The 19,330-nt window shown below is 43.6% G+C and overlaps 1 protein-coding gene across 2 annotated transcripts; it reads right to left on the minus strand.

The window, feature by feature from the left end:
- Positions 1 to 1,517: 1,517 nt before the first annotated feature.
- Positions 1,518 to 18,991, minus strand: LOC311506508 (caspase recruitment domain-containing protein 10). 2 transcript variants are annotated; one of them, XM_084570490.1, is made up of 24 exons: positions 18,824 to 18,991; positions 15,209 to 15,451; positions 13,831 to 13,968; positions 12,007 to 12,193; positions 11,779 to 11,917; positions 10,218 to 10,427; positions 9,998 to 10,117; positions 9,704 to 9,829; positions 9,438 to 9,617; positions 9,246 to 9,353; positions 8,528 to 8,564; positions 8,394 to 8,431; positions 8,222 to 8,310; positions 8,094 to 8,140; positions 7,897 to 8,017; positions 6,684 to 6,861; positions 6,465 to 6,588; positions 5,159 to 5,399; positions 5,002 to 5,068; positions 4,809 to 4,911; positions 4,540 to 4,698; positions 3,294 to 3,406; positions 2,582 to 2,697; positions 1,518 to 2,392 (listed from the first exon to the last, which is right to left on the minus strand). In XM_084570490.1, exons 1-24 carry the CDS (start codon positions 18,891 to 18,893, stop codon positions 2,185 to 2,187), a joined length of 3,162 nt encoding a protein of 1,053 aa, XP_084426616.1. In that variant the 5' UTR covers positions 18,894 to 18,991; the 3' UTR covers positions 1,518 to 2,184. The 2 variants fall into 2 exon arrangements, with proteins under 2 accessions (XP_084426616.1, XP_084426615.1); XM_084570489.1 differs by having other exon boundaries at positions 4,999 to 5,068.
- Positions 18,992 to 19,330: the final 339 nt, after the last annotated feature.

Consider the following 19,330-nt stretch of genomic DNA (forward strand, 5'->3'; position numbering starts at 1 on the left):
GGGAGGAGGAGGAGGAGGAGCGGGCGGGAGGGAGGGAGGAGAAGGAGGGGGTACCCGACACCGTCCACCAGGGGGCGCCTTAACACTGCACACATGACGTCATGCTCGCGGGGCATAAATAATAAGTAAATGTTGTTTTTGTTTTGTTTTTTCAACACGTTTTAGCTGTTTATTCACCTAGAAAGTGTTATAATTTTATAGAATAAGATTTTATATTAATAAAGGAACATTATGTGTTTTTTTCAACATGTTTTAGATATGTATTCATGTAGAAAAAGTGTCAACTGTTTTGAATTACACTTTATTTTTTATTGGACAGCATGTTTTTGTTATTTATTAATGTAGAAAAAGCGATTATTGTTTTGAATTACACTTTATTTTTTATTAAATTACATGTTTTAGCAGTTTATTAATGAAGTAAAATTGATAATTGTCTTGAATTCATTTTATTTTAGCTGAGGAACGTGCTTTAGCTGCTCATTAGTTGTAAAAACTTGACAATTGTATTGAATTACACTTTATTTTTTATTGAACAACATGTTTTAGGAATTTATTTATCTAAAAATGCATAAATTAATTGACTTTATTTTATTGAGCAACATGTGCTAGCTATTTATTCATGTAGAATACGTGATACCTGCATTGAATTCAACTTTATCCTAATTGGGGGATATAATGTGTTTTTACCATGTTTTCTATTTATTAATTGAATTTCACTTTATTTTTATTGAGGAGCATGTTTTAGCTCTTTATTAAATTAAAAAAAAATGTATAACTGTACACAATCCAACTTTATTTTTATTGAACATGTTTTTGCTATTTGTCAATTCAGAAAAAGTGATGCTTGCATTAAGTATTGACAGAAGCTTGTATTGAATTCCACTTTATATATTTTTATAGAGAAATATTGTAGTATAACATATATTGTAGTGTATGTTTATTTGTTATTTTTGTTGTTTGGGATCAACGTGATTGTTATTTATTAATGTAGAAAGAATAATGAGTGTCTTAAGTTACTTAAATACTTTGTTTTTAAGTTATTTACCTGAAGAAAATTGACTGGAGGGGGAGCAGGCGGAGTACCCGACACCGTCCACCAGGGGGCGTCTGAACACTGGAAACTGTTTTTTGTTTTCGCTACATGTTTTATTCATGCAGAAGAAGAATTTTTAAAGCTTTATTTTTAAAGTAAGAAAAGGAAAGTTTTGGGCTTTCTTCCTTTTTTTTACATCTTTTAATTCATCAAGTAAATATTATGACTAGGTTAATTTTATTTCATATGTGATTGTCACAGTGATAACAGCTGATAATTTTTATTCAGGTTTTTATTTTACATGTAGAAACGTTTCTACATGTATTCTGCTTTATTTTTGCTGAGGATAGTTTCTGTTACATATTTTAGCTGTTTATTCATGAAGGAAAGCTTATAATTGTTCTTGACTATTATAAAGTATTTCAATATCAAAAAATATGAGATTAAATGTTGTGTAGTTGAGCATACAAGTAAAGTCAGCGTGTTCTTTTTGTATTAATTTATTTATGAAACGTATTAGAGAAGAAAAAAAGCAGTTAGAAAATGTAAATAAAAATGTTTTCGTAAAACTAAAGTCACATTAGTTTAATACTTGGTGTATAAAGTATTTGCACAGTTTTTTGCCATACAGACGCCGCGTAACGTCACATTTAAACTGAAATTAAGACATTTTAATAATACAGTTAAACGCACTTAGAGCCTAAACAACAATAACAAATGTAAAACTGTCAAAGTAAACACCTGTATGTGGACTGTATGTCTGGTAGACTGTGTCATTCATACTGCAGATATATCTCTACAATCCCACAACTTATGTCAGTCTTTGTCTTGACTCACATCATTAAAGTAAATGTGCAGCGACCTAAACAATGTGCGTTTGTGTGGTAACTCCAGTGTAAAAGTACAGTTATATAAAAACTTTAAGAAGTCTGAATGCAAAAATAAGTAACTCAAGAATAATTCATATGGGTAGGTTTGTGTTAACACATATTATTATTTGTGGCTCATATAACAAATATATATTTTTTACTCTTCTCTCATTGTAGCCAGTCCAGCTCAGCTCTATGACACTTAAAATAAAAATTCCTAAACCAGTTTGTGGTTGGTTTAGTGTTATTTATAGATTGCGTGGTACGGTCTGTGCTCTTCTTCTACTGCAGCCGATCCAGTTCGACCCAGGCGACCGCCCTCTGCTGGCTGTGGATGGCGTTGCGTAAGGCTCCTAACAGCTCATCGGTGCAGCTCCAGGTGTTGGGCTCCACGGTGTAGTAGAGCAGCGGCAGCGTCTCCAGCTGCAGCTCCTCGGCCTGGCACACCTCCTCCATCACAGTGTCCTCCCCACAACGCGGGAAGAACTTCCTGTTTTCGAAGTGAAGCGATTAGAAGATACCACACTGCTTGTAGAATGTCTTGAAGACGTTTCATCCAAGAAGCATCTTCAAGAAACTCTCTCTTACTTCCTTTTACTCTTTTTTTTAATTATTATTAATAAACCATGACCTTGATGACTGAGAACCTTCACAGACACATCAAACTTCTTGCACTGACCTCAGCTTCTTGTGCTTTTTGTTCTTGGGGCGGATGTGAATGACGATGGGGTAAATCCCGTGCCTCAGTAAGCCCTCCACGCTGTGCAGCCCCAGCTCTAAGAGACAGTGCTTGTCCTGAGACGGAGACACAGATCAGGATCATGAGTGACAGTGGAGAGTTCTTGGAGGTTAAATTATATTTACTCAGCAAAATGGGAAGGAACTTTGAGCCCAGCTTCGTTTACATGGACATATATTTCTTCTTCAGCCTGATCAATTCCAACTCAACTGTTTATGCGGATGTTAAATAAAATGACCTGATGAGATTAAATGTGTTTACATCAGTCACTATCGAAACTTATCGACAAAGTTCTGGTTCTGTTGCTGTGGAGCATCACATCTCCAGGATATATAACTCTTAATTTAATCAACAGAAGACGACCAACATGTCTCCAATGTTGCATGGATTCTAGCTTGGTTCATCTTTTCAAACACTTCTTGTTTCAACAACAGGTTGTTTTTCTACCTCCATGTTTCTGTCCCTCCTGGAAACACCTCCCTACATGGAGCAAACATGCTCAGAGAGAATGGATTTATTCCAATAACCAGAGAGAAACCAGCACATCAAGAGTTTACATTGTTATTAAAGGTCTACACCACCACCTCTCCATCTGATTGAATATTCCTTCAGTCTGTTCATGTGAATGTAAATGTGGCCGCTGATGTTTCACCTGGTTGATGACTTCCTGTATTGACTCCAGCCGTATACCCAGAGCCTGATCTGGACTGTGGGAATCCAAGAAGAATATTCTCTTGTCTTGTCTCTCCGACGCCTGGATGGGCTCTGAAACCACGAGAAGAGAGTTTCATCACGTGAAGGTCAAACGAAGACCTTTTGTTCATTTTGTTTTGTTCGGTGTGACTAAGAAGAGACAAGCTAAAACTAATACCTGATGATAAAAACTATGACGAAACGTGAACGAGACGAGACTGGAGTGTTTTTTTTGATATGATGAGATGTTAATTTAATATCAGACATTCATGACTGTCTTTTGATTGGATAAAGGGACATTTGCCTGTCTGATCTCAGACAGTAGGTGGAAGAAAACGACGTTTGAAGGAGCATCACTCTGATATTTATGCTGCTCCATCTCTGTTCCCATAAAGCTGGGAGCATGAAGCATTCAGAGTTCCTTTTGCTGGAACTAAGCGGCCAAGCCCAGCTCTCGAAAAACAACCCCACACCCCACACTATAATCCCCCCCTCCATTAAACTTCACATTTGGCACAGTGCAGTCAGACAAGTACCGTTCTCCTGGCAACCACCAAACCCAGATTCATCCATCACATTGCCAGATGGAGAAGCGTGATTCATAACTCCAGACAACACGTCTCCACTGCTCTAGAGTCCAGTGGCGGCGTGCTTTACACCACTGCATCTGACGCTTTTCATTGCATTTGGTGATGTATGGCTTGGATGCAGCTGCTCGGCCATGGAAACCCATTCCATGAAGTTCTCTACACTGTTCTTGAGCTGATCTGAAGGCCACATGAAGTTTGGAGGTCTGTAGCGATTGACTCTGCAGAAAGTTGGCGTCCTCTGCGCACTACGAGCCTCAGCGTCATTTTATGTGGCCTGCTACTTCGTGGCTGAGTTGCTGTCGCTTCCACTTTGTTATAATAGCACTGACTGCTGACTGTGGAATATTTAGTAGCGAGGAAATTTCATGACTGGACTTGTTGCACAAGTGGTTGAGGTTATCACAGTACCACGCTGGAATTCCCTGAGCTCCTGAGAGCGACACATTCTTTCACAAATGTTTGTAGAAGCAGTCTGCATACCTAGGTGCCTGTGGCCATGGAAGTTATTGGAACACCTGAATTCAATTATATGGATGCGTGAGTGAATACTTCTATCTATTTTTATCTATTTTTTTACTATATAAAGTAGTAAAATTAACACTTTTGTGCACATACCTGGTGGGCAGGTGTTGAACTTCAGACCAGACTCCGCTGGCTGCAGCAGCCTCTCTATCAGACCACGGGACAGCAGGGACGGGGAGAAGATGACCGGACGCTTTGTCTGGACCTGCACCGGATGCACCAAACTGTACGGGATCAAGTGCTCCTCGTGACCTGAGGGAAGGGGAAGGGGAAGGGGGGGCACATTAATGTAAAGTGAACACACACAGAAAACAGAATTATTTATAATTTATCACAGAAATACACTGTTGGCTTGAACGTACGTTTGCTGAGGGTGTAAAGGACCTGCTGGGTCGAACCAGCCCCACGACAGCTGGGGTCGACGGCCTTGACCAATCGCACGCTGCCTGAGGATTTCTTTGGAAACTACAGGATAAGATCAACATTAAAGGAGTTTTATAATAGTCTGAGTGAAGTTGTGCGCGCTGTTCGTGTAAACGTGAGCAGACGTACCACCTTCTTCTTGAAGTCTTTCTGCTCCAGAGCCATTTTTCGTAATCGTATCAGCAACAGCTGCTGTGCCCTGAGGGGAATGTTGATTTAATCCAAGTTAATGGCTGTTCATGATTAAAAGATAACCACTTACATGCTGTGATTGAAAGCACATGATAACCTGTTGTAGTTGGGCATGGTTCCTGTCTGCAGGGGCTTGGCCGTGCTCCTGTCCACCAAGGCGCAGCGCCAGTGGTACTTCCCGTCGTGCCTCGTGTCTGTGACGTGTATGATGTCGTCACATGACACGGCCAGCGTTGGCGGGTCGCCGCGAGGCTCCATGTTGAGATTGACACGCACGTAGAAGGAGTCTGCCCCCGTAAAAGTAGGTGAAGAAATCTGGGAGCACAGCTTTGAGTATGCTGAGGACAGAGGGGGATCGGTATTAGACCCAAACACACAGATATTTTATTTAAAATTTATCAACTCTCTTGAGACATAGACTGTAGAAAAAAAATGAACGACACGTCTCCACTTCCTCCCATTGGTCAAAGTGAGGCTAGTCCAGGGATACGGGTAGCACCATCTTGCAAGTTGGGATCATACACTGTATATAAATATGGACAACGTGTCCCCACTTCCTTGCATTGACGCTATTTTCTCAGGGACACGGGCAGCGCCATCTTGCGAGTTTGGAGTCAGTACGGTCCGAGTGTGGAGCCACGCGGAGCTGCGATATCGACCACACTTCCTCCGGACTCACTTTAATTAATACTACGCTCTGCTCTACCTTCACCAGTTACAAGGAAATGTTGGAATACAACTGGTAGTCGCCATTATGTCACATCCTGTTTCTATAGCATCAAATTACTAACTAAAAAAATAACAGAAAATCCAGAAAATTTACACTTGACAATGCATCCATATTACATTAACTACCTAAAATGACAGAAACCATCCTTGAAATAGAAAAGATTTGACCTGTATTTTAGTGTTTTAGTTTGGCACAAGTCCCATCCACTAACATGGAGGGGGCGGAGCTTACGACCTATACTGCAGCCAGCCACCAGGGGGAGCTCTACTTGCCTTGGCTTCAATTTTGAGGAGCAGTTCCGCCGTCCATCTTTAAGAGTTGAGCCACGTTATCGATAATCTTAAAGTTTAAATATTTTTGTTTCTAGTGGACCGCTTCATTGAATGGTTGTCAATGGCAACTGTCGATCATCATGACGTCATATCCTAGACGTATTTATCGCATCAGACAACTAAAACTAAACTTCCCCAACGCTTGAATATAAACTAGCATTATATTAACTACATAAAAGGACAAAAACATGGCCCATCCACTAACATGGAGGGGGTGGAGCTTATATGACCTATACTAAAGCTGGCCACAAGGGGGAGCTCCACATGTTCTGGCTTCACTTTAGAGGAGCTGTCATGGCGTCCATTTCTTTTTACAGTCTATGCTCTGAGATAACTCTCACCCTCTAGGTTGCTCTGGTGTTTGAGCATCGAAGGCTCGGTCCACCACTGAAGAGAAAAGTGGGCGACCTCCGCGGTGCACTGAGCCAGCAGCACACTTCCCCCACCAAACAGGACCCGCTCCAGCTAAACAACACACAGACAACACACAGTGTTTTTGTTTCAAGGCAGCGTGAAGACGCTTATTCTCTTTATGAATTCACCAGACAGACACAACACACCTCCAGGAGCTCACTGCCCTCCTTCAGTCCACATTGCTCGGCCGGAGAACCCGGTCTCACGTGGCTGACAAAGATCCCCGACCGGTTCCCTCCGACAATCGTGATATCGTCCGCTAAACTGGCTCTTCCGTGCCTTGGTGAAGTGGGGGGGCTCGAAGACGGGGAGCGGAGGGGGTTCCTGAGAGATGGGAAGAAGCACCGTTAAGTGATGGTTGTTCATTATTAATACCCAGGATGTATTGAAGACACATTAGAGAGAATGCACATAACGAAGGAGAAGAAGAAGAAGAAGCTGTTTCCAGCAACGTGACTCTGGATCAATATTCAGATGAAATTTTAGACTTTCTGACACAAAATATCTGGTCTGAATTTACATGGTTGTTCAATTATTGTATTATTCTTGTAAATGTTGTGTATATAGATTCTTTTTTTCATATTTTCTTTTTAGTTTCTTATTTTTAGGTTTTTCTCGTATTATGTACGTTATGCTGAGTGTACAGTGAAAATTCCCTATCTATTTATCTATCTATCCATCCATCCATCCGTCCATCATCTATCTATCCATCCATCGTCCGTCCATCATCCATCCGTCCATCCATGCATCCATCTGTCCGTCCATCCATCCATCCATCCGTCCATCTGTCATCCATCCATCCATCCATCATCCATCCATCCGTCCATCCGTCCATCCATCATCTATCCGTCCATCTGTCCATCCATCCATCTGTCCATCCATCCATCCGTCCATCCGTCCATCCATCCATCCGTCCATCCATCCATCCATCCATCCGTCCATCCGTCCATCGTCCATCTATCAATCCATCTGGCCATCCGTTCATCCATCATCTATCCATCCATCCATCCATCCATCCATCCATCCATCCATCCATCCGTCCGTCCATTCGTCCATCCATCCATCCATCCATCCATCCATCCATCCATCCATCGGTCCATCTGTTCATCCATCCATCCATCCATCCATCTGTCCATAACAGTAGTTTCATTTCTGGTTTTAAAACCAGGCTTTAAAAAACCAAAGTGCACAGTCCCAGTCACTGCAGCACCTCTTGTTGCTCATAAGTGAATTTAAACTGACTTTTCATTATTGCCATTTGTCTCCTCGTATGTGTCCTGCATTCAGCTCATTAACCTTTGTGCAAAATTATTACGTTTTTCATTATTATTATCAGGCGTCAAAACTGCAAGGCTGTACCTGGGAGCACCGGGGCTGGGGTGTTCTGAGGAGACGGCGGGCAGGTTGACCAGGTCAGGGGGGAACAGGTGAGAGTGTAACGAGGTGCAGGAGTCCCACAGAGAAGGTTCACTCGGCTCACCTGAAAATACCACAGAGACTTAAATATGTGCAGCAAGCGAATAACGATCAGAATGAAAGATTAGAGCTAAACGTACCTGTGATGTTGTCATTTTCATCACTGCCCCACGAGTCCAAGTCAAACCTTTGCGGAGAAGGAGAAGGAAGACGTTAGGGGAAATGAAACGAAGGCGGGAAAAGCTGAAGAGTGCCATGTCAAACTCACTCTGTGGTAAACCGCCGGTTGATGGAGTTCATGCAAGGAGGAAAGGGGAACGTGGAGAGGCGGTTTATTTCCTTTTCTGTGTTTTCTGTCTGAGGATGCAGAGGTAAACGTAAAGACGGCGATTCCTTTTCTCTTTCATTCACGTGTCAGCGAGCGACGCTTTGATACTCACCGACAGCAAGAGATTCTCCTCCGAGTTGGAACGAGAATCTGTGAATACGGCAGAGAGGGAAATTTTAAACCACTAAGAAAATTGCTGCACGAAACTCTGAAGAAGCGTTTTTGGTATCGGCGAAGTCGACTCACCCTCTGAGTTTTCATTGCCTTGGCCTTTAGAGGACGTCTGTGACAGAGAGAAAGCTACATCATGATCCAGCAGCTAATGAGAGGTTTGGTTCAGGTTCTGACACGCTAAGAATGTATTACACCATCTCATACCGTAAAACACTTTCCCTCTCCAAGAAAACATGTTTGTTCAGCAACATCAACCAAAGAAATATTTATATACACCAATCAGGCATAACATTATGACCTAATATTATGTAGGTCTCCCTTGAGCCTCCAAAACAGTTGTGACTCATCAGAGAATGAACATGGGCCTTCTGAGGGCGTCCTGTGGTGTCTGGTAACAGGATGTTGATATTGGGGGGGCCTTTGAGAGGAGGGGGCTCTGTGGATCAATTTGGGATCGAGTGAATTTGGAGGCCAGGTCAACACCTCACTTGACACTTCATGTTTTTTTGAGTTGTGCATCCTGCTGGGGATGGCTGCTGCCATCAAGGAGTGTCATTGCTATGGGGTGGGGGTGCCTGGTCTGGTCTAGGTGGGTGCTACATGTCTAAGTAATATCCAGGTCCAAAAGTTTCCCAGCAGAACATTGAACTGTCGCAAGATGGTCAACGTTACTCACTTCTCCTGTAAGTGGTCGTAATGTTATGGCGGACTGGTGTAGTTTAAAGAACAATATGATTCCCACTCATTTTGATTTCTTTGTTACTGTTACTGGAGATGAAACACCACTGACTTTTCTCAGGACCAGGTGGGTGCTGCTGTTGGACGGGGGGCTCATGTCCAGGTCCAGGGAACAGCAGGGCCCGAAGCACTGCTCCTCACTCCACAGAGACAGGTGGGACTGTGGACAAGACACGGGGGGATATTATATCAAATGCTCCGTGAGGGACGGTTGCTCCTAACTTTTTAAAATTTTTTTGCTTACACAGTGCAGACAGGGGCTGCTCTGCTCCATCGGCACCCGGCACCGCTCCCTCTCTCTCTCCAGCTCCCTCTGCTGCTGCTCCATGTTGGCCTGCAGCTCGGCGATGCGCTTACGCAGACGGTTCTTGTCCAGGAGACAGTCGGTGTACTCCAGCTGCAGGCTGTCCCGACTGCGCAGAGCCTGGTTAGAAACACAAAGCAGACTGCGTTGGTTGGTTGGGTGGGTGGTTGGTTTTACACATGTGTGTCCAGACTCGAGTCTCTGACCTGGTCTCGCTCCTTTTCCATTTCCATGATTTGGTTGAAATAGGACACGCTCCTCTTCTGCTCGGTCTCCCAGTCCAGCTGGAGAGTCCTCACCTTCAGCCGCAGCTGCTCGCACTGCGACTCCAACTGCACAGATAGTGTTCAGACCATCGGTTCAGTTTTATTTATATTGCACGAATAACAATCAAATATGTCCTGTGATGCTTTGCAGAACCCCAGAGACTGAACCCCCACACAGAAAGCACTGAGCAGCTCATATGGGTGGAGGAAGTAGCTTGAGGCCAGGCTTATCACCTTGTCCCGGTGCTCCTCGGTGCTCTGTAGCTCCCCCTGGAGTCTGGTGATGATATCGCAGAGGTCCTGCCTCTGCTCTGCAGCCTCCCTGCGGTCCTGCTGCAGGATGTCCATCAGCGCCTGGCACGAACACAACGTTTACACATCATCATCAAACACAAACGCCCCGGCAAAAAAAATATACGGATCTGAATTTTCTGGTGAATGATTTAAAACGTACGATGACTCCAGTGGTGGGAACTGGTCTTTTCTTTTGAGTTCCCATATTGTCGGTTTTCCGAACCTCGATACGCTGAGTCGGCTTTACCGGTAAAGCCGGGGGAGAGCCGTTCACTCCATTAGAGCCATTAGAGTGTGAATGGTTTGTTTTGATCTCAGTACCAGTCGTTTGGTTCTCCGCCTCCGTCAGCCTGGACTTAAGCTCCTCCACCTGTATGAAGAAAAAACATCACGATCCCAGGAACTTTAATGATAATAATGAGCCTCGTACAGGTTAGTATTTCCAGGTATATGTTGTTGTGATTCGTGTTTCGGTCTACGTGTCGAGGCTCGAGGCTGATAACATCTATACCCAGGCGTCTCTTTTACTGCAGCTGCGTGCCAGCCGAAGCAGTTTCAGTTGAATAGCCTCGGGCGCAACTATTCGCTGCCTTTTCATACCGTCAGGCAAAAAAACATTCCTTTCTATTTTCCCATCCCACCGCTTACAAAACAGGCCTTTGTTTCTAAAATATCACACGGAAAATGAAGTATCTTAAGCAACGTTTCCACTCTAGGAACTTTCCCGGGGATGAGTAGTCTTTGAAGGTACTTAGCGAGTCTCAGAGGAAAACAATTCCGCTTGCCAAAAACAACATTTCAGTTCTTTATAGGAGCTTTGAGGGTAGGGCTCGTAGGCCGGGCTCGTTTAAGCCGCTTTAAATAGTCTTTTCTTACGACTGCTCATTGATCTTCCACTGGTGAAACTAAGGCCCTCTTTTTGAAATGTTCTTCATGCTTTCTTTTGTTGTAGTGGTGCCATCCTTTTATATGATGTTATCACTGTTGAATGAATTACTGGCACACACTAGATCAGAGTGGAGCAGATCAAATTTCACTCCTCTCTTAGCGGGTCTTAAACCGAGAGCTGCAAAGGTCATCAAAGGTCTGGAGGAACCTTTTAGCTCTAGGTGGTTAGCACTGATGCCTCACAGCAAGAAGGTTCTGGGTTCTAATCCATCTCCAGCTTCATCCCACCGTCCAAAGACATGCTCCTTGGGTTCATTGGTGATTCTAAATTGGCCGTAAGCGTGGTTGTCTGTCTCTTAGCCCTGCGATAAACTGGCCCAATGACAGCTGGGATAGGCTCCAGCCTTCCTCCGACCCACCGAGGGACAAGCGGTTGCATATAATTTCTATCTCACTGTCTACAGCGGCACTTCAAAATCGAAACTGAAACTGTTATTAAGTTATATTTACTGTGACCCTGTTTGGTTTTCCTTGCGTTTCCTGTCCTCCTCCACTTCCTGCCTGTGTTTTCCCTCTGATCATTTGTTTGGCTTCTCGTCAGCCCCTCAGCCCACATGTGTCTATATATAGCGCTCCCTTTCCCTTCGTCAAGTCGTCTGCCTGACATGCTTCCAACTTCCATGACCTCCCTGCAGCGCCTTTTGTTCCTGATCTATCTAGGCTTCATTAAAGTCCAGTTTGGTTCCTTCCCCTGGCTTCCCCTTGCGTCTGCATTTATGTCACCACAGAAATCAAATCAAGCTCGAGGGGATCAACATAACCGGCCGACGTACCTGCCTCAGCAGTTCCCTCTCTCGCGCCGAGGCTTTGCTTTGCTCCTCCAAGGCCTTGGAGTACTTCACGGCCTGCTCCAGGTGTCTGTCCTTGAGCTTCCCCAGCTCCCGACTCGCCGTCTCGCAGTCCTGACGCAACCTTGAGACCACGAACCGATCACACATCATTTTCGTGCGTCAACAGGTGAAACTTAGGAAAGAGGCACTTAAAAACTGAACCGAGCCAACCTTTCCAGCTGCAGCCTGTCGTGACGTAACTCCTGAGCTTTGTGTTCGGCACGGCTGCGTTCGTCCTCCGCCATCCGACATCGCTGGGACAGGCGCCGCTCGCACATCCGGCTGTTTCGAAGCTGCTCCCTCAGTTTACGCACCTCCAGCAGCAGAAACTGAGTCAAGCCCTCCGGACCTTCCTCATCTGGGGAAGACACACGGGTAGAGTTTTTATTACCATGGGGGCGACTAAACAATCTGTGCAGGCTGTAAACTCACTGACATACAAGTTTATGTGTTGTCAGGGGGAATAACACACCAACATGGATTCATGTGAATGGGATCAGATGTTTGCCTTTAGACGATAAGAGCCTTTTTAGAAATCTTAAAGTTGGCCCATATCTCAGGTCTGTTTGTTGTTGGCTATGAGAAAATACAAATCTTTCCAGACTCTGAACGTCTAATCTTTTAATGTGTTTACTATGTGGCAGGAAGGAATGTCTTTACACACAACTCTAACCTGAAGTGTTTTGAGTGATTTAGCCAAACCCTGAACTCAATTTATAGCCTGGAAGTCAGTCCAAAGTTCCCCTCGCCTACAAGATGTTTGTTGGTCTGGAGTCTCCATGCTGGGAACTGGACAACATGTCTCAGCTCCCTCACATTGGTCAAACTGACGCCAGTATCTCGGGGATATGGGCGCCGTCATCTTGTGATTGGTTGCCGCAATGGCAACTGTCAATCACCATGATGTCACGTCCCGTTTTTATAAAAATTGACTCTTGAACATACATCAGCCGTATATTTTACAAGCTGTTTTTTACAACCTGGACCTTATTTCTGGCATAAAATACGATCGTTTACTCACCCATATAACTTTGGTGTCATTTGGAGTCGTTTGGACGATATTTAGATCAGCGTATATCCATATAGTGGGAGTGAATGGGGCACCGAAACGCAGCCTCTGAATAACGAATTATCTGCCGCAAAACTCGTTCATTTCACCAATATTTTGTTATCATACGCTAGTGCTATTCCCCGTTGAGTCCGGAGTTACCCGTTATCATCATCCGGGGTCTGTAGGGTCTGACCTGGATGATGTCATCTCTGAGCGCCGTGCACACACACTCGTCGGCTTGTTTACCTGTAATTTGCTACTGCTAGTTTTTTTGCAACATGGCTGAATATTTTGTGGACAACGACTTTGTTTATGATGGACGTCCTTACCATTTGGAACAGCTGGCCAAAGAACAACAAACCACTGCATGTCCGCGAATAGATAACAGGTAACTCCAGACTCAACGGGGAATAGCACTAGCGTATCATAACAAAATATTGGCGAAATGAACGAGTTTTGCGGCAGATAATGCGTTATTTAGAGGCTGCGTTTCGGTGCCCCAGTCACTCCCACTATATGGATATACGCGGCGCTCCACTGGATCTAAATATCGTCCAAACGATACCAAATGACACCAAAGTTATATGGGTGAGTAAACGGTTGTATTTTATGCCAGAAATAAGGTCCAGGTTTTAAAAAACGGCAATTCCCCTTTAACTACCTAAAATAAAAATTATTTGACGTGTTCTTTAATGTTTTTAGTTTGACCCAAGTCCCACCCACTAACATGGAAGGGTGCTTTGGCCACACACTTTGGCTTCACTTTTGGCAAACTGTCATGGCGACCACTTCTTCTGCGGTCTATGGTTGAAACACGCCCCATCATCAAATCCAAACCTTGTGTTGCCAGCCTCATATTCTGACAATAATTCAGTCTGGATACTTAAATCTGCATCCCTGCCGTCCCTCTTTCTACCCAGATGTAAGAATAACTCTTTTCTTGCCCAGTATGAGGGAGCATCGTTGCGTGGGCTGCTCTCCCGTCAGCTGCGTGTACTGCTCTGGGTGGTAAAACTCCAGCGATTCCATGAAGGCCTGAAGACCTCGCTGGCCTTGACCACGCAAAATGTCCAGCAATCGACCTGAAAGGAGGAAAACAAAACGTTGGTACTGTAAAAAAACAGCTGAAGCTGCCCGACCACAAAAATGCTACGTCTTTGATGTGTCACTACGCCTGTAATTATGTCTTGTAGGTATTTCAAACATGAACGCCTGAGCTGACTCTCTTGCAATGAAACAATGTGCACTCAGTGTCGGATCAGGTGCTCTGCTTCATCCCATGAACAACTATTTCAACATCCACCCTTCGTCTTTATCGCCGTTCACTCCTCATTCTTTCCTAACCGCCTGCCTTTTACTTAGCCATGTCTTTTATCTCTACTCTCTCCTTGCTTCTGTCTCCCACAGCAATATTTATCTTTATGACCTGTTCCTCGCTGACACAGTCATTCGCAGTTCTTGTTGGCAGCTTTACAAAACACAGGACAGTACTTTACTGAGATAAGTGCATTTTTTAAAGGTTGTAGATTGGTTTCATTCGCCTCAAATTTTACATTATCATTTTTGAGTTCTTTTCCAAATGAATATTTCTGGCTCACTCAACACCACTTCAAGGGGTGCTGCAGCATTTTTCTTTGACTTCTGGGAGTTTCATTGCGATTAGCATTGAGGATAATAGTTCTCGTGAACGAGATATCTCAAGAACACCATGATGGAAATCCACCAAATTTGGCACAACCATTCATTTGGACTCAAAGATGAACCGATTAAAATTTGGTCTCCAAGGGTCAAAGGTCAAGGTCACCATGGCCTTGCAAAACACATCTTTTTTGGCAGCAATTTAACGTGTGAACGCAAAATCCCAGGACAAGATGGAAGAGTTTTCTTTAAATTTGGCACAAAAGTTCATTTGGATTCAAGGATGAACTGGTTGGAATTTGGTGTCCAAAGTTCAAAGGTCAAGATTACTGTGACCTTGACAAAAACAAAACAAAAAAAAAAAAACACAAGTCAACTTGTGAATGCAAAATCGCAGGAAAACTTTGGCACAAATATCCACCTGGACTCAAGAATGAGAGGGTTACAGCTGCTTGTGTCTTCTCGGTTTCATTTCTAAATAAATTAAACGTATTTTCTCACATTTCACATTTCACATTCGGTTACAGCTTGTTTTGTGGATATGAATGTTTTTAAATGGATGGAATGACCTCCTCTTCAGGTCTCTCCTTCTTCTCCTTAAATACAAATGATCTATTGCTATTTATGCCACGCTGAATAAATGGTTATTTTAGTATTTGACGTGAGGTTGCGTCTTCCTCTCACCAGCCTTGCTGATTCGGAGGGGATACTGCGTCGAGGTGAGCACCTCGTCTTCGTCCTGCTCGTCGATGACCTTGCACTGGCGCAGGTATGGGGTGAGCTTGGCCGGGTTCAGGATGCGCGTGAGCTTGTGTCGCACTCCCTCCACGCGGTCCCATAGCTCCTCGCAGCGCTCCTCCGACCACGGGGCAGCGGGCCGCACCTCCTCCGAGCCCATGTCGTCATCCTCCACCCAAACTGTCACACCTGCAAGAGACCAGAAACATTTTACTTCAGATTCAATTCGTTTGAATCTGTACAACGTGATCATGATGTCACTACAATGGCTTGATGGATTTTCTCCAAATCTGGCACAAAGGTTAATTTGGACTCGAAGATAAACTGATTAGAATTTCGCGTCCACGGGTCAAAGGTCAAGGTCGCTGAGACTTTATAAACACATTTTTAGAAATAATCTAACTTGAGAACGCAAAATCGCAGCAAAAAGTGGAAGGACTGTCTTTGAATTTGGAATGAAAGTTGATTTGGATTCAAGGACGACCTGATTATAATTTGGTGTCCACGGGTCAAAGGTCAAGGTCACTGTGACATCTCAAAACACATATTTTTTTGGCAATGGCTTAAATTGCAAACTCAGAATCCCAGGAAAAGTTTAAAGGACGGTCTTTAAATTTGACAGGAAAGTTCATTTGAACTCAAGCGTGGACTGACTGACTGACCGTTTTTTTTATCTGTGTCCCTCAAACCAGTGAAAGTGGGACACTTCGTAAACCACCACAGCCTCAATCTGCTTTAACAACTATTTTAACTCCTAGTTAAAAGTGGTGACATGGAGATTTTCTCTGTTCAACACTGAATATCTATCAGTGAATATAGACTATATGTGGAACTCTTTTACTGGAAACCCTCCAAGAAACAGACAAACCGAACTTCATTTAACAAAGAGATGAAGACAAAAGCCAAAGAGATTTGCATAAATGAAGAAGCAGTGCAAGTTAATACAAGAGCAGCGATGATTTTTACTTGTCGTACAGCACGGGGTCATAAGGGGTCATTTTTATCCCTTTTTAGGGCGGCACAGCGGGTGTGGTGGTTAACACTGATGTCTCACAACAAGAAGGTCCTGGGTTCCAATCCATTGGTCGACTGGTTCCTTTCTGTGTGGAGTTTGCATGTTCTCCCTGTGTCTGCGTGGGTTCTCTCCAGGTACTCCAGCTTCCTCCCACCGTCCAAAGACATGCTGGTTAGGTTCATTGGTGATTCTAAATTGGCTGTTTGAAATATGACTTTGTTAAAGAGGACAAATTAACAGACCAAACAAAAGACCAATGGAGCGACCTCTTCTTTCACCTCATGCAGTACAGGGTCATAAAGTTATCATTTCAATTCATTCATTCATCTTCTGTAATCGCTTGTCCTCTGGGGGGCTGGAGCTTATCCCAGTTGTCATTGGGCGAGAGGCAGGGTCCACCCTGGACAGGTCTCCAGTCTATCACAGGGCTAACACAGAGAGACAGACAACCATTCACACTCACACCTACGGCCAGTCTAGAATCACCAATGAACCTAACCAGCATGTCTTTGGACGGTGGAAGGAAGCTGGAGTACCTGGAGAGAACCCACCCATGGATTCAAACCCAGAACCTTCTTGCTGTGAGGCATCAGTGCTAACCACCACACCCACCGCGCCGTTTATTATTTCCATTTCTTTAACTCTTTTTAACAAACTGGCCTCTTTGAAAGTATAACAAAAAGATGCAAGTTCTAAAGCATTTGTGTCTAAGCTCATTTACGGACGATTTATTTGTGATTGCCTTTGAAGGTGATGACATCTTAGGATGAATGACCCCTTAACACTGGTAAAGAAGGCAAATTAAAAGGCCAAACAAAAAAATATATATACGTTCTTAGACGTCTGTGAAGGTTTCCAGTCGTTCAAGTCATGGTGTGGCTACAAAAACTAAGCTGAGACAAGAGCATCTGGACTCGGTGGGCATCATTATTATGTTGGACGTCTTTGTTAAAGAGGCCTCTTCTTTCACCTCATCAGCTTCTTCTACTTCTTTTTTTATTTATAGACATTTCGGTGCTGAACAAAGAAAAGAGAAGGCTCTGTGGTCGGCGTTTCTCTCACAGCAAAGGAATGAAAACACTGGCGTGAGTCACCTGCACCTAAAAACAAGGGGACCACAGACAAAAGCTTTCTCTGCCCCATTCACTTCAGGAGACAAGACGAGGGGTGGGAGAGGGGATTTGTGAATAGAACTGCCTCTGTGGGAGTTTGTTGATGCACTCACACCGAACCATTAATTTAGCTTGACAAACCGACGCCCGTGCCTCCAGAGCTGTGTCGATGCATGCCTCATTTTTGATTCACGTTTCCAAACAAGCTCTTTAACATAAAAAGGGATTACCCATGGTGTTTACACATCCCAGACACTGAGCAACAGCGCGAGCGAGTGACTCTGCGCTGGGCTCGGCGGCCGATCACAGCTATCTGAGCTGGCAGGCAGGTTGAGGCAGGTATGCACGGTCTGGAATCTGTGTCATTACCCAGGAAACCGTCTACTCATGTGATTACAACGCCGCTCAGAGGAGACGGACCCCGAAGTCAGAGCGCCAGCCGTCACGTCTCCACTCGGACATGTGAAATCAAATAGCTTCTCTGGATATTTTGTGATATTATATTAACAAAAAGTAGATAATTCAACGTTTTCCACCTTTTATAAGTTAATTCCGTCCATCGTTTGTCCACATTTTGTGGATTAAAATCACATATTGTCTTTTTTGTGTGTGTGTTTTCAAACCGTCCTTTTCTAAAAAGCAAAGTTTTAATTTTGTGTGAAGTTTGCAAAAGTTTGCAGCTTTAGAAAACAAATTAACTTAGACTTTAATGATCTACAAGATCTACAAAGTAAAAAGAAAGATAAAACAAAATACAAGTAAAATCTAGTAAAATAAAATAAAGATAGTACAAGCAAAAAAAATACATTTACAGAATTAGCATATGAACAAACAGAGAACAGAAGAATATAGATTATATACACAGGAATGATAGTAAGGTAAATTAACATTTTGTATTTAACTTAAAATAAAGTAAAATATTGTCATTTTTTTAAAAAAATAATGTGTCAAATGACTTAAATAATATTTTTTGTTGCAAAAATAAAAGAATAACCAATGATTATCATGTCTAAAAGCTTTTACACCTGCACACGTGTGAAAATTACACCAAAATGCCCATAAAGTTGGAATAATTTTGTTTTCAGACGCATTCCTCTTTTTATTCCTATTTATAGAAGTCACACTAGTCGCAATAGTTCCGTGAGAAGAGGTAAAAAATATTTTATTCCAACTTTACGAGCATCAGTGATCATCGTAAAAACAATTTCTACTTTTACTTGGGGGGCTAGAAGTCTCCACAGACCGAAACCCGGACCCCTGAACCTTATCACTGCAGCTGCAGCTCTAACAGGAAGTAATATAATGTAGTTTTATGGCTACTGATTGATAGAAAAGCTCCAGGTTCGCCACTAATCCCCTGGCAACACACCGCAAAAACGTATACGAACGCAGATCCTGAGAGTAAAGAATCAGTTGAAGTCTTAAACTGCTCACCACTCATGTCCTCCACCCGTGGAGATGAAGCCAAGTCGAGCGCGCTGTGATCAATCCCTTTACATCCCATTAAGATCCAAATATGAGTCCGGAGTGGGACTAAGGAGAAGAAATCGGAGTGAAGAGGACGTGGTGGGCGTCACCTGACCGGAGAGCCGCTGAGCGCACAGGTCCCTCTTTACGCACACCTCTTTACGCACCCTGCTCCAACTCCTCCATGCCTCCACTCCACAGGCCAATCGGCAGCGAAGAGGAAGCAAAAAACAAACAAACAAACCCACATGTGACCACGCAACAGATTTCCTCATTCAACACTCGGCGGGGGCGGTTGTATAAAAAGTAATCAGTGTCAGTGGCGCTTTTACGCACTAGATGGCGCTTTGAACCAACGATTATCCACTCATGAAGCGTCCACTTAGAATCTCAGCGTTACAAATAATGTTAAAATACACTAGCAGAAAAGAGAGGCATTAGGTCTAACTGGTAAAGAAACCGTGTCACAGCAAA

This window comes from Chelon labrosus, assembly GCF_963514085.1.
Source record: "Chelon labrosus genome assembly, chromosome: 21".
NCBI classification, from domain to species: Eukaryota; Metazoa; Chordata; class Actinopteri; order Mugiliformes; family Mugilidae; genus Chelon; species Chelon labrosus.

What these genes read in the sequence shown, in the direction of transcription:
- LOC311506508 (XM_084570489.1), bottom strand. Translation starts at nt 18,893, where the DNA reads ATGGGATGTAAAGGGATTGATCACAGCGCGCTCGACTTGGCTTCATCT. An exon ending in ACGGGTGGAGGACATGAGTG is followed by an intron (nt 15,452 to 18,823) that starts GTGAGCAGTTTA and finishes GGTCTCTTGCAG; the next exon opens with GTGTGACAGTTTGGGTGGAG. An exon ending in GACAGGCTGCAGCTGGAAAG is followed by an intron (nt 11,918 to 12,006) that starts GTTGGCTCGGTT and finishes CGTGGTCTCAAG; the next exon opens with GTTGCGTCAGGACTGCGAGA.